This window comes from Borostomias antarcticus (genome assembly GCF_949987555.1).
Source record: "Borostomias antarcticus genome assembly, chromosome: 9".
Lineage (NCBI taxonomy): Eukaryota > Metazoa > Chordata > Actinopteri > Stomiiformes > Stomiidae > Borostomias > Borostomias antarcticus.
In genome coordinates, this window is record NC_140242.1 from 22,239,598 (window position 1) to 22,254,858 (window position 15,261).

Here is a 15,261-nt window from a genome sequence, read left to right on the forward strand (position 1 = left end):
GAGTAAAATGGTATTCAAAATAAATTAAAAAGTCCAACTATCAGTGTGCAGCAGGCATAGACATTTCATTTCAACACAAACATGCATACCTAGATTGTACAGCACACGTGGATTGTACTGGACAGCCAGCAGAGGCCATTCAACTCCGGCACCTGGCATACTGTCTTTGGCTTGCATTGTGGGGACCAATGGCTGCCCAGGGCTTGGAATATCTAGTGGAATATCAGTAAATTAGCTCAGATTACTCGATTTCAAAAGTACTACTCGTTTGGGACTGTTGAATGCACTTTAGTATATTACCTTCGTCACTTTGGGAAAACCCACTCTGTGGAGCGCCCAGCCAGGGTTAGGTTCCACACAGCTCTTTATCCGTTGGCTGAATTTGTTCATTGGCCAGGAACACATCTGCAACTGTGTACTACCGCATGTTAGTACCCGCTTCCCTGTTCAATTGAAAAGTAGCACACCAATCAGAAACATTGTTCACACAAACATGTTCTTACCCCATCCTTTTTGGAGAGCCAGGATACTGGGACAACCGACAGTGTCCTCCCCCAGAAACTCCACGCTGCAATACAGTCTGCCCAATAAACAAAAAATATTAAGGTTATAAACACATAAGGACCCTATGGGAAAGTAGGCAGAGGGGAAGAAGCGACTAAAACTGAACAATTCAACAAGTCATTACAGCCGATAAGTAATTAGTGACACGTCTATTCTATACTATTCTTTTTTTTTAAATTCTCTGCCGGCATCTGCCCAGGACACATGCGGTCAATCATCAGTGTGGGAAACATGAGCTAGTTTAGGCATTAGCCACTGCAGTGCACAGAATAAATTTATAAGGCCTGTGAATCACACGTTACTACTCGCAGTTTTAACAGGAACGCCTGTTTTTGACTCGTGAACTCCAACAATACAACAAAGCTGCCTCCATCTTTGTTTCGAGCTAACGTTATTGTCCATGGTACCCCGCTTACCTCGTGGTTGGCATCGTTCTCAGTCTCCCACTTTCCAGACAAATGGAAAATATATAAAGCATTATCTTGGCTTCGCCTTGACTGTTGCCTATGTAAAATAAGCCTAAGATTCGTGATGGCCTTAGAAAGCTTTACACGAGCGAGCTCCCAATGTGAGTCTCAAATTCAGCACAGTCAAACAAACAAATTACATTTCCCTCAATCCAGCGGCCATTTAAAGTAACGTTAACTAACACAAACTTAACAGCTCAGACCGTTCGCTTATGTTTCTGCAAATGTTCGCGGCGAACACAAAGCCAGCAGTAACAGAAAAAAGGTTTGCAATAGTTTGTCGGAGTATTTGCAATATTGTCTAAACGTTAGCCAAGTCCGGGCCTTGACTTAGCTAGCTAGCATTAGGTAGCGTGCTAGCTAGCATTAGCTAACGTTAGCTAGCTAGCATTAGGCTTCCAATTCCTGAACTTAGTTTAGCGTGCAGGTTATGAGTTACTTCTATTTACTTTAATATTATATTACCGGTAAGTAAACAAATAAATAGCTAAACCAACAGTCAAATCAATGTAATTTGATGAGAAAAAACCCCCGAGGTGACGTTAGCTAGATAACTTACCAGAGATGAAGTGCGCACCACACAAAAAAGTGTTTGTTGGTCCCCAATCTGCTCTCTTTATGGCTTTAAACCACAGCTTTCGGCGGTTCCTCTGAAAAGGGTGACATCTCAAGGGGATGCTGAAGAATCTGAGGCCATCATCTTGTCCTTTTCTGTTTGTACAGTTCACAGCACAGCAGCTTTGAGGCATAATTAGCTACATGAAACGGAGCTCCTGGCTACTGTGGCTAGCGAGTTCGTTTGCCTTTTTACCTAGAGGCTGCGTGCGCACTCTGCTGTGACGTAGGCGGCGAACCCATGCGTAGGCGGCGAACCCCAAACGTCTTTTGAAAAATGATATCTTGGTCGACACCGAAAAGTTAGTAGAATTTTTTTTAATTAATGAAAAAGCATTAAATTTATAACAAACAGGGAAATATACAATCAATAACATTTCTAAGATGAGTTATTAACCTCAACATACAGTACAATATGAAGGATATAAGTGAAAATAATATATATAATATAATAAATAATACAGGAGCAGTTTGGCAAAGAATCCTGCCTACTTTAACTGTGAACCAGCAAGCAGTGACGTCACGGGATAGCCCGATTGCTAGCCTAATAGGACTGTAATACAACGTTACTGTCACATTATTAAACGTTGCAGGGACCCATGTTGCCAATGTTTCTGCAACGTTGCAGTAAAGTCTAATTAGACTTAGGAGGGTAAAGTTATTTTCGACCATAGATGGACGTTGTCACAACATCGCCTGATGGTAACGTTGCAACTTACCTAAGTACAACTTATGTGCAACGTTGCTGCAACCCACTGTGTTAGTAGGGGCAGCATGCTTCATCCAAATTGTCCCTAGTACGATTCCATCTAGAGGACGCTATTCCGGAAACAAGATGCCGATTTGAGTGAAACGTTGTGACATGTCACCGTACAGTTTCCGGTTTGTCAATATTGGTGGAAGTTGAGGGCACAGTAATTCGCCAACCTATCTTACATGTTTGTGGTCATTGCAGTTAAATCTGTGGTGGAAAAAAACATTTTTAGTAGATGTCCTAGTTATATCAAGATTAAGCATAGGCATCTGTGTGCTTATCGGTGTCATATTTATTCAATTTGTGTAATTTACCATCGAGCTAGTGCTAGCTAACTACCATTCACTCAATTGGCTCAGTTGCTGGTTAGCGATGAGAGGCGGAGTCCCAGCCCAGTTGATAACCCTCTGTCGCGGTATGGGGGGATGCAACGGTCGGCTGGGATCCTGCCACTTATAGCTAACCAGCAACTGGTCAGTCGACAGTAGCCTACCAGGCATCCCACGTTATGTCTGAACACAATCCAACAGGTATTCCCTTAACGTTAGTTAAGGTAGCGTAAGATAAGATAGCTAGCAAGCAGTTGCAAGGTCGAACAAATACAGGCTTAAAATTATGCGGGGCCAATATCTCTAGCTAGCTACATAAAGCTTATTGTCATGTTAACTGTTGGCCAAAAAAACACGAAAAACGTTCATCTGAAGTTAAAAGCTGGGGCCGTCTATTAACTGAGTAGCCTGACAGACTGAATCAAATAACGTTATCAAACAAGCTTGGAAACTAGCTGGCTAGCATAATTTAAGCATAACAATCCAAAGGCCAATTCCCCCAAAAGAACCCCTCCACTGCACAAGCTTCTCACTAACCCCAATAATAATGAGAAGCACCACGTGCACGAAGTGCAACGTTAGCCCTGCTAACAGCGAGAATGGATTTGGAGGAGTGTTGCAGCTGGTGCTAAACGAGGCAAAGGACGAACATTTTGTGGATTATTATCACAGCCATTCAACAGTTTGGATTATACAGAAAGGTGAGGATCGAGCCTGCTGGATGACCAACTCCAATGCCTGGCTAGCTCAATATTGTTGTACGTTTCATGAACCGTATGAGAGCCAGAGCCCATCACTTTCACTGGATGGCGTTGGGTAGTACTACATTTATCTTGCACGAGTAGTACGTACTAAATAGTATAGTATGTGAGTTGCAGTATGTACTACAGTAATATAGTATAGTATATAGTATGTAGTATGGACATTCGGACACAGCCCAACCCCCCCAAATACTAGCAGTTCAATTGTTCATGGGACCTTTATTTTGAAATTCCTTCAAAGAACTCTAATCTTGCCTCCCAGTAGTCCCTCGCGCTCAAAAATTGCTACCCAGATTTGTGACAGGTGACTGATTTGTGACTATAGTGACGGCGCGAACCGAAAGGATGGTGGACGTTGGTTTTCAGTAAAATGTAAAATAAAATAAAAAGTGAATCACCTCATTCGAACCATTGTTATTCAAGAATACAAATACAACTGCATGTGGGGTATAAACTGATACGGTGAGATAGTAGTAATTTGATTGCAGGTTAGCTTGCTAGTTAGCTAACTTTAGCTTGCCACAGTTAGGGGACTGACATTGGCCGGGTTTCCCGATAAAGAATCTTCTTAAAGGATAAGGACACTGAATTTCATGTTTAGCCATATTCCTGGCTTCCCTGGCATGTATCTGACTAGTACAGGTTAAAATATTTCTGTTTTGTGCAGTACAGAGTTCTGTTAATAACGTCGGCGCGCGCACCCTGGCTCGTTGCTAGCTATGGGCACACTCGAAAAACTCTAAAAAGTATGATATACGTGGATTTCAAGTTCAGGAATTACATGGTTTATGCTATACCAAGCTCTGAAGTCGTCCTGTGAACACCATAGGTCCTTTCGCCTCTGCATTTCAAAACAACAGTAACTTGTAAACAGTAATGAACATACAATTGTTTCAATTCATCCAAATCCGAATTTCACGGAGGTTAACACTAGAATAGCTGAGGGTGGGTCAAGGTGACCCATGCAACTACATTAAAAAATAATTCTCTGCAACCGTTCAAGTTACAGCGCCCTGCTTTCATGACTTTTCCTAGATATGTGCGTTTTACGTGTCAGTGTTTTTGAAACTTCGAAATCCCACCAGGAAAAGGTAGTTTGGTCATTTTTTTAGTGTATTCTGGCTAAAAGCCGGTCAGCCATCTTTTTTTACCTGACTTTAAGGCTGCAATGCTAGTTTCTCCCAGCAGATGTCGCCTAGGTTCATCAATATGTTTTTTTTTTAATAGGAATCAAGGTTGAATGAATAATCCATCCTTACATATGGATATAAGAATGTGCACAGCAATAATATTTTTGTGGTAGACTATATGTGACTTCAACAATGAATGCAAAAGGTTACACTCACACAATGGCTCATTTAGATAAAACTATGTTTAATCTCAAAACGTATGCTATCAGCTCAACACAGGTCAAATGTCTTCAAACGAATAGCACTCAATAGTCTATGATGCAAATGTTGAATTTTGAAATGCTGTGAATGTCTTGAAAACACAGCCTTATGTTTATGGATGTGAATGCTTATGTAGGCTATTGAATGAATGCAAAATTACTAGGGGTGCAGGCTATTCAACCCTCTAGACCGTTTGCATTGGTTCAGGGAATAATATGTTACAATGTTGCACTTGGCACTTGGATCGTTTTTGTTCAACTGGCAATCTGGACAAAGCAAATATATAATATAACTGGGAGTATAATATAATTATAATTATATAGGAGCATTGGTGTGAGTAAAAATAACTGCTTTATCCCTCTGGAGTCTGCGCCCGCGGTGGCGCGGCGTCGTACGTTTTTATAGATTTTTCCGCCATATCAACACGCACAGAAATCATATACATAATTTTACACCGTTGTTTTGTGTATAAGGTCTGTTTCGTGTCTTGAGATTTACAGCGTTTATGATTGGTTCCTGAAGGCATCATACGCCGCCTTCTCTGAATCCATTGGTTGGAGCTTTCCCCATGGATTCAGCTGTCTATCAGTCTCAGACATAATAAACCAATGACCATCCACATTATTCACCACTTTCTATCAAGCGAGCCCCCCATTGGATAAACCTGGGCCATGTGGTTTGCAAACAACTAGGGAGGATGTTTTGAAGCCGGCACATTACCTGAATGAACTTAGGCTACCGGAGGAGATAAAATGAGCAAACAAACAAAAAACAGGAGATGTGCTGAGGTTTGAGAGGCTGTCTTTGAGTCCAGTTCATCAGAAGAGGAGCTTGGGGGATCTGGAGACGTGACAACAATTTGGATCTCGTCGATGATGTAAGTTTGGCTAGCTTCGCTAACGTTAGCCCATTCTTACCCGTAATGTTGACGTTACTGTAATGTTGCCGACTGCTTATGTTAGCTAGCACTGTTTATGTTAGCACTGTATGTTAGCTAGCTCTGTGTGTTTGTTTTATGCTTAGCCACTGTTTATGCACACAAAATGATCAATCCTACTGTAAGTTACCTCATGAACTTATCAAGAATAAATATCCGCTCATTATATTTGTGCGTAAAGGGAGTAACTTAGGGTGGTTTCACACATAGTTTTGTGCGCACCAAACGAGCTTTGGGCCCGAGAGCACTCTGTATGGGCCTGTGTGAACACAACAATCGCAGACAAGTGTGCACTAAAACAGCCGCTCCGAGACCCTCCTGAAGAGGTGTTTTCGGAGCGGTCACAACCTACATCCATGGGTCGCAACCGATTTCTAGGGCGCTCCAGTTGTGTGAAACTGCCCGTTCTCGGACGGATGTTTGACCTAAAAAGACCCCGTAGTCAGATGCGCTGTGCATTGTGGGGCGCACTGTTTGTTTACTTGACTCTCCAGTGGAGTGCGAGCTAGCTATCGAGCTAGCTATCGAGCTAGCTATCGAGCTAGCGCAAAGGTGATGAGGGACTGAATAACTGAAATATTATAACTTTAATAACCGAAATAAGAGGACAAGAGACATAAATAAGCACTAGTGCTATGAGCAACAGGCGTTGTAACATCTCCATGTTTACGTCTTGTTTACATCTCAAGCCGGTCTACTCCTGTTTACAGCCGTCGTCATGGAAACATCATTGGTGCGCACTACATCTTGCGTGGCCTTGCTTATGTAGTTTGCTTATGTAGTTTGCGTCAACTATGAATCCGGCCTAGGCGCGGCTGTGCTTCTCCAAAGTGCGCCGACTTCTTGTTTCAGTCAAAACCAAATCTAAAGTAGGCCTAATGATTTACGTCCTGCAAAATATACATCTTTCTATCCAACAATGCATGTTTAATTTGCCAGTGAATGTCTGTTTTGCCAGTGCTCTACTAGAGTATGTGTCTGTGTGTGTGTGTGTGTGTGTGTGTGTGTGTGTGTGCGCGCGCGTGCCCAGGCCCAGGCCTTAGTTGGCCAGTTTACCTACTCGGTTAGCTTACCCTGTGTTGTTAGTCCTGCCTGTTGTTTTGTCTCATTGGTCTTCTCTGTTCTTGTAAAGCGTCCTTGGGTGTATTGAAAAGCGCTTTATAAATCTAATTTATCATTAATGTTGTTTCTCTGTTTTGTATTTTTCAGAAAAGAGAAGCACACACCAGCCACGTTATCCACGCCAGTTTCCATCCTAGTTGGTTCTGCTGAGATGCGTTCAAGACCACCGGCTTTGCTATCAGATATCTTGTTCATAGCTTGATACACTCATGAGATGGTTTATTTATTGATTTTATTAATTTATGGAGTAACAAGTCCATTGTTTGTTTGTTCATTCCAGTGAAAAATTACAAGTAAATGATACGTTTGGAGAAAGAGAACCTGTTTCCTTGGTCTTTTTATTTCCAGACATTCCATGAAGGTTTATGTGGTGTGTAGTCATTATTCAGTATTATTACATCCCAGTATTACATTTGGGGAAAGTAAAGTGAAAAACAACAATTTACTAAAAAATGTATTTTACATAATTGTATTTTAGGCTTTGATTATAGATGAATTTGGCTATTTTAACTAACTTTTCTATGCTATTTCATTTATATATATATACACCCAAATTTGACAAGGTGGAGCTTCTTTATAGCAACATCCATGTTGGAGGCATTGTCAACTGTGGCTGCCACAACCTTCTCTTGGATGCTGAAGTCCTCCATGATCTCATCTATCTCCTCAGCCACAGCATGCCCTAACCAAGCCATACGTTGTAGCCCTCCCCAACCCCCACTGGTTTACATTGACATGCAAATAGGCCTAGCTGGCTGTTTGCTGGTAGCGAATGTCAAAGGACAGGGAGCAACCTTTTATTTCAGCCAACTCTCCTAAGTGATGAGATGATGTTTACTTTATGGCATCTGATGTGGCATTTTATTGGAACATGTATGTTTTTATATCACTATAATATATATCACTTATCACCCAATTGAATTGGTTTCGGTGTAGGTAGGCTACCCTCGTGATCCATGAAGGAACGGTGCGTGAGATTGAAAATAATCTGAAATCACAACGGGGTTGACTGGCTGTTCAGCCACACAGGCTAGGCTAGGCTAAGCCTAAAACAACAACAACAAAAAAACAACAACATTGCACTGGAAACTGGCACTGTCTCGTTTTTCCACAAACAAAATTACATCGAGAGTAACAGTCATGGGCGGTCGCCACTACTGAGTTAGACAATACGATTCTGCTAATTTCACATTTGTCAGGCACACTCGTCCACTAACCCAACGTTTTGCACAGTCAGTGGGCAGGCTCACTACAACCCCCACCATTCACAGAATTCTCAATGAGCCTACATTGACATGCAAATAGCCTAGGATGGTAGGTGACACGTTTGCAGCAGTTTTGCAAATAGGCTAGGCTGCTAGCTGCCAGTTTTAGACTGCTAGCTGCCAGTTTCAGACTGCTAGCTGACAGTTTTAGACTGCTAGCTGACAGTTTTAGACTGCTAGATGACAGTTTTGCAGTGACTGGGTGCAAGATCGCTCGTCGTCACTGTAAATGAGGGCAACCTCAGTGCCTCTCGAGCATAAATAAAGGTTTGAAAGATCTATAAATCCACAAGCCGGCCAAGTCCAATGCATCTTGATCACAACTTTCACATCTATTCTTGGCTGTGATATTTATTGTACTGAGTAAATGTTTACATTGTATATTGTCTTGACCCATTGAGGAAGCTACAGTAAATGTGAATATAGGCTAAGCAATACCTGAATTTTAATGTGCAACATGGACAAACTCTAGCCTACTAGAATAGTCGATATTTTCCCATTGCACTTGCAGACCCTTATTCTAAGCCACAAGAGCCACTTATTCAAAAATAAAGTGTTAACTGAATCAGATTATTGTTGGAGTCAATTTATTTTTCAGTAGCCTTTATATTGCATAGAAAACTGTGCTCATGTGTCACGCTGTGTTTGTAGCCCTCTGCAAATACCAACCCCACCCATACAGCAGCACCTACAACTACATAACATAGGTTGGATAGGCTAATAATAGCCTAATAAAAAACTACGTTTGAGCTAGCTAACGTTACCTACCATTAGCTCAACCGGGACAGTTGCCAGTTAGCGATGAGAGGCAAAGTCCCAAGCCCAGTTGATAGCCTCCATCGTGGGATGAGGGTGGTGCAATCATGGCCACTATCCAGCTTCATACACCCAACGTAAGGCTAGCTAAGCTAGCTAGCAAGCAAGCAGTTGCAAAGTCGAACAATACAGGTTGTAAAATGATGCGGGGGCATATCTCTCGCTAGCTATGCATGCCGTATTATATTATTTTAAGAGTTTGCCCCAAAAGACAAAAACGTTAATTTGAAGTTAAAAGCTAACAAAAGCTGGGGCCGTCTCTAAAGTGGGGCTGTCTCATTCATAACGGCGACAGGCACTAGCCTGGCAGACTGCATCGAATAGTTATCAAACAAGCTTGGGAACTAACATAGCTGGCATAATCCAATAATTCCCCCAAAAGAACCCCTCCACTGCACAAGCGTTTTACCAAACCTAGCTAATAAGCACAAGCTACTGAGTGCAACGTTAGCCCTGCTAACGGAGAGAACGGATTTGGAGGAGATTGTTGCAGCTGGTGCTAAATGAGGCAAAGGAACATGTCAAATAGAATACAACAAACATGCGGAAAATGTATTCAATCACTTCTTCTTTCCAGCAGTGTCGATGCAACTATTACTGCCCTCCACAGAATATTGCTATACTTCACGTCCGGATGTAAACAAGCCGGATTGCCAGATTGGTGCTGCAGCCCCAACGAGTGCTCCAAATCCCCCCAATGCGATAAAAACCCGCCCAAATATTATATATTTATTTAGTATAATATATATCTATATATCATAATACATGTTAAGAAAAATGCCTTTCAGCTCAAATTCCGAAAATAAAACTGCAACACAAGCCTACCCCAGCGGCTTAGCCAGAAATCCGACCGGGCCTGAGTAAACATAGAATTCATCCATAAATCTATCCATAAATTGCTCAATAGGTGAATAGTCCTACATCATACTGCGCCAATGTGTTCTTATTTTTCAAGTGTTATCAGTGATATGCTTTCTATTTGATAATAGGGCTTGGGAAAACGAAGTCCCAGACACGACCATCTTATTTCTAGACAGGTGTATCTATTTGTAGCCCAAGCCGGTGTCACAAACACACACACGAGCGCCATCTAGCGGCCATTGTGTGTCAATAACAGCCTCCCATTCTAAAGACTGCGGGGGCATTTCACCCACCCCCCAGCTATGCTGGTAAGTTTCAAATGCTTGGCGCTGCTAGTGTTAACAGCGTGGATGGCTGTTGTATGTTCGGTGAAATTAGTAGCCTACTGTTATTGACACAGAACTCTGTAGGCCTACTGCACAAAACAGAAATATTTTAACCTGTAGCCTACTAGTCAGATACATTCAGGGAAGCCAGGAATAGGGCTAAACATGAAATTCAGTGTACTATATCCTTTAACCCCATCCTGCCGGCCACACTGGAGCACAGGCTCTCCCTGCTACGAGTGCCTGACTACCCGCAGGTGGATCACAGTCCTCCTGTCCAAGATGACACAGCACGTGTCCCTACTATTCTCACTGTACACAGCTGTACTGGGAGCTGCAGCCGTGCCTTATGTCTCCGCGACGGCTCTTCTTTTGGGGGCGCAGTACGCAGCAGCTGCCTTTGACAGCATGGATACAGAGGTTGACTTCTGCCTTTGACAGCATGGATACGGATGTTGATAACTTTTTTCGGGAACCCCTCCCCACCCTTGGATACAAAGCAGGAAAATTGTTGTTAAGTCAATGCGGGGAGGTTCCCCAGACTGGCAAAGCTGGCACAGTAGCAGCGGATTCATATAGACTTCGCAGAAAAGGACAAACATTACTTCTTAGTACTGGTGGACAGCCACTCCAAGTGGTTGGAGGTGGCGCACATGACATCGATTACATCAGCCAACACCATCGACGTGCTGTGAGATCTGTTTGCAGCCTACGGCTTACCAGAAGAGTGTAAGTGACAACGGCCCTCAGCTGACTTCTGCCGAGTTTGCTAGGTTCATGAAAGAGAACGGAGTCAAGCACACACTGGTACCAGCATTTCACCCAGCTTCGAATGGGGCAGCTGAGCGGTCAGTTCAGATTCTCAAACGAGCGCTGCTCAAGCAAGCCCTGGAGGGAGAGAAGGGCACGGTGTCACTGAAGCGTCGGCTGGCCAACTTCCTGCTTACGTACCGCAGTACGCCGCATACAGTGACCGGCCGGACCCCTGCAGAGCTTTTCCTAAAGCGACAGCTACGCACACGGCTCAGCCTACTCCGACCAAATCTGGCTGAAACCGTGGAAGAAAAACAGGCAAAACAGAAACAAAACCATGATCTTGGCAAACTACGACTAGGTGAGTTCACAGAGGGCGAACGCGTCCGAGTGATGAACCTCAGAGGAGGTAAGGAGAAATGGACTCTGGCCACCGTCATCCAGCGAAAGGGCCCAGTCACCTATCTCATTCAGGACGGACCGAGAAAACGCACTGTGCACGTGGACCACATGTTGCCATGGAGGGGCAACACTCAGGAGACAGTGCCGGAGGAGGAACAGCCGCCTGTCGAGGTGGAATTGCCGAGGCACCTGATCCCCATCCAGGAGCAAACACCCAGAATAACACCTCAACAACAGGTGCAAGGTAGCCCCACTACAGGTATGTCCACGCAGTGTGCACCAGAGACTGAGGCAGTTCCATCTTCATCGCCTTTAGTCCCTAAGAGTGTGTCAGTACAGCCTGCAGTGCGCAGGAATCCTGAGCGTACTAGAATGGCTCCAAAGAGACTGAATCTGTAATAGAGTAAGACACTGTTGAGTTCCGAGACAGATGTTTTGTGTTTTGATTTTTTTTTTTTTTTGAAAAGTGGGTTACGATGGGCATTGCAGTCTTAAGGTTTGAAAGATGGTTAGTATGGGCTATGTTAGATTTGTTTGGGAGCAAACAATCTTAGGGGGAAGGAGTGTAATAGTCTAATACTAGTGCCTGCTAGTTGCTGAATTATAGAGATGCGTTATGATTGGCTGAGTGATGTTATGGGTGGTCGTACCACCAAGTTCAGTTGTCATGCGAGAATGCAAAGTATAGAAACGAAATATAAACGTATGACTGAAACCTATCTCTCCGCCTGATCATTTATATTAGTAATACCAGTATGTAAAGTAACCAGGATATTACACTCATCTTCCCTTTCTCCCTGTATATGGGACTACTGTATCAGTGGATATGGATGATTATCAGAATATGAGCCCCTAACTGAGCTTGGTTAAACTAACTGATCATGTTTTAGCATAGCAGGCAACCTAGAGCAAGCTAAGCAACTATGTTAGCAAGCTAGCTACCCAGCCAACATGTTCATGTGGGCCCCACATGGGTTGAATGCGGGCTATATGGGCACCAAGTGGGTATGGGCTTGAACTAGGCGAATTGTGTGGGTCCCATATGGGTTTATTAGTGTGTGTCCCATATGGTAAGCCCATGTGGGCTCACTATATGGGCTCCATACGGGATATATGACATCTACTGCCGAGTAGTGAGATGTGAGATGAGCGAATTAGTGAACTGAGTACATGAGTCTTTAGAAAGTCCTGAGTTAACTGTAAGTGTGCAAATATGCATAGACATTTCACCAACACAAACATGCATGGATACCTGCATTGATAACTGGCAGAGCAGGCCTTCCGGCTCTGGCACCTGGCATAGCTGGTCTGGTCTGAGTTCTGCCGACCGGCTGCCTGGGCACTGGAACATATAGTAGAGGTAAATTAGCTCAGATTAGTCAACTCAAGTAGTACTCTTTTGGGACTGTTGAATGCACTTTATTATATTACCTTCGTCACTGGAGTCATAGCGCGTGTTGCGCTGTCTCTTCCTTGTGTCTTGGGAGTTAATCCATTGATGACTGCTGCTCAAACACCTTCGCCAAGGCACTGGCTACTTCATAATGCTCTGTGTGTTCCTCAGCAGAGACAGAGGTTGTCATGGCTCCTCTTGATGTGCTTGTGGAGGTAGATCTGGGAGGTATAGGAGAATGGGCACTCAGAGCAGGAGAACACCCAAGTCTTGCACAACTCTAACATCACAGCTAGGAGAGCGAATGAGAGAGACCATTAAAAAGGATTATCTCACCTGTAGTACAAGTTCAAATATAGAGTGATTATACGTCATTGTAAATGAGAGCTTACTCTCAATTGATTCACGAGGTTAAAAAAAGATTGAATGAATATGTAGCTAGTGGGGGGTTACAACCACACAACTGTGGAGAGAGAATGAGACACTTGGTTCCCTCCTCTACTGGTGTTCATGGCCATGGCCACACACCTGGAATACTCCAACCCTGATTTAAAGGCATAAAAGTGGGGAACACATTCTTGAGACGGTTCCTAAAACTGGAGGGAAAAAAAACGGGAAAATGATCTTCCCTCTCCTCACTCACTTCTGCATGGGGCTGAGCTCTACCCTGTCAGCAGTGGCAATACATGGGATAGCGGCTTAGCACACAGGAGAACTGCACAGAGAGGAAGGAGGAGAGAGAAAACCAACAACAAAAAAGGCAAGAAGGGTTAATAACTGAGCGAATCTTGCAAGTTTGCACTACAGGGAAGCAATTGCTCAATTTCCCTGATATTGTGGCGTCACTGGCGTCAGTGATGCGTCTTATGAATCTCACATGTCTACCGCTAACATTAACTCAATATCAATATTCCCATTTGTTTATCCCGTCTTTGGAAACGTATGTGCATTTGTACTTACGTGTGCCTGCCTATATTGATGATCAGGTGTTTCTCCACCTAAGGGCTGGCCAGACAGAACCATCAGAGACCATTGGGCTGAGCTGAGGAGAGAGCGACTGTTCAGGAATTTACATCCAAACACCTTAAACCTTTGTCCTCTCACTTCTCTTGTAATTCATCACCTCCCCCAAATATTCACATAGCTGTGCTAACATACAAAATGGCTTCCAGAGAGGCCATCTGTCTACAACAGAATAACCATCCTTTGTCCCCAATTGCCGCCCTTTTTTCTCATGTCACATGTCTGTACTCTTGGCCACGCCTGCCATTTCATATGATGTACAATGCAGTAGCCAATCACATCCTGGAAGGACCTTACCTGTGGTTTGACTGCATATAAGGCACAGCAGAAGACCAAACGGGCACTTCGCTGAATAAACCACCCTTGTTGCGTTTTCAGGAAGTCCTTGCGCTCGTATGCTTTTCACAATAAACCAGACTTAACCTTTTGAACGAATCTTGGTAAATCCTTTTGACTAGATCAGTTATTTTACTATCACAGTTGGCGACGCGGATGAAAATGTGAGGACTGCCTGCGTGTTGCTTCGGGATTCCAGTGGATGAACTGGTCGGCAGATGTGTCGGTCCATTATAGTGGGCGTTGGAAAGTCAATCTTCTCTCTTGCGCCAGAGCGCACGCCGAGATTATTTCCTCAGTTCTTCCACTGGCTTCTTGAAACTCACAGGTACGTTTAAACGAACCCTCTTATGGTTCTGAGTTGTATTTGCCTTGTTTTAGTTTCGGATTGTGTGGGTCTGGCGTATTGTTGAAAGCAAAACTCCCCGGGGAAGGTGGTGGCGAAAGGCGTTGTTTTTAACAGTGGCAGTTTAGGATTGGTGATATTGCATTGTTCTCTGACTTCGTCCTTGTTTAGGCTACCGGGGTTCTCTTCAGAAGAGGTGAAATTTTGGGTTTGGGACTCGCTCCCTTACAGTTGATGTAGACTACAGTTTAGATTGTTTGTCGGCTCGGCTGTAGTTAAGAAGTGAGAGTGCACTTCTAGGATAACGTTTTGGGTTGCTTTAGTTCGATGTTCCAGAATTAGCACAGAAGGGAACCTGTTGAAGTTCGCAGTGAGTGCGATTTCCAAATTGTTGAAGTTCGCAGATAGTGCGATTCCCACAGGGTTGAAGTTTGCAGATAGTGCGATTCCCACAGGGTTGAAGTTCGCAGATAGTGCGATTCCCACAGGGTTGAAGTTCGCAGTGAGTGCGATTTCCAAATGGGTTGAAGTTCGCAGTGAGTGCGATTACCAGCTAATCTCCGGAGTGTCTGTTTTTGTCGTGTTGTTGTGTTGTCTTTGATTTTGTCTAGCGCTATTTTCGCCGGCTCAGTGGGATTTTTGATTGCATTTTTGAGCTTCGGCTCTTGCCTTGTATTGTTTGTTAAGCGCGCCGATTATCCAGGTAGGTATTGTTCACATTTTGTACACTGTTAAATCGTAACTGCTAGATTTCCAGTAGGCTAGCTGGTTGTCTGGGAGACGCAGGAAAACAACTACTA

The 15,261-nt window shown here is 43.7% G+C and overlaps 1 protein-coding gene across 1 annotated transcript in view; it reads left to right on the forward strand.

Moving 5' to 3' along the window:
- ttn.2 (titin, tandem duplicate 2) overlaps window positions 1-11,762 on the forward strand; it is a gene marked incomplete at both ends in the record, with an annotated part of 185,423 nt that extends 173,661 nt beyond the window's left edge. Inside the window, 2 exons of the mRNA XM_084442903.1 lie at window positions 10,466-10,628; window positions 10,917-11,762. Of these exons, the coding sequence (XP_084299029.1) occupies window positions 10,466-10,628; window positions 10,917-11,762 (1,009 nt within the window). The remainder of the gene's footprint in view (window positions 1-10,465; window positions 10,629-10,916) is intronic.
- Window positions 11,763-15,261: the final 3,499 nt, after the last annotated feature.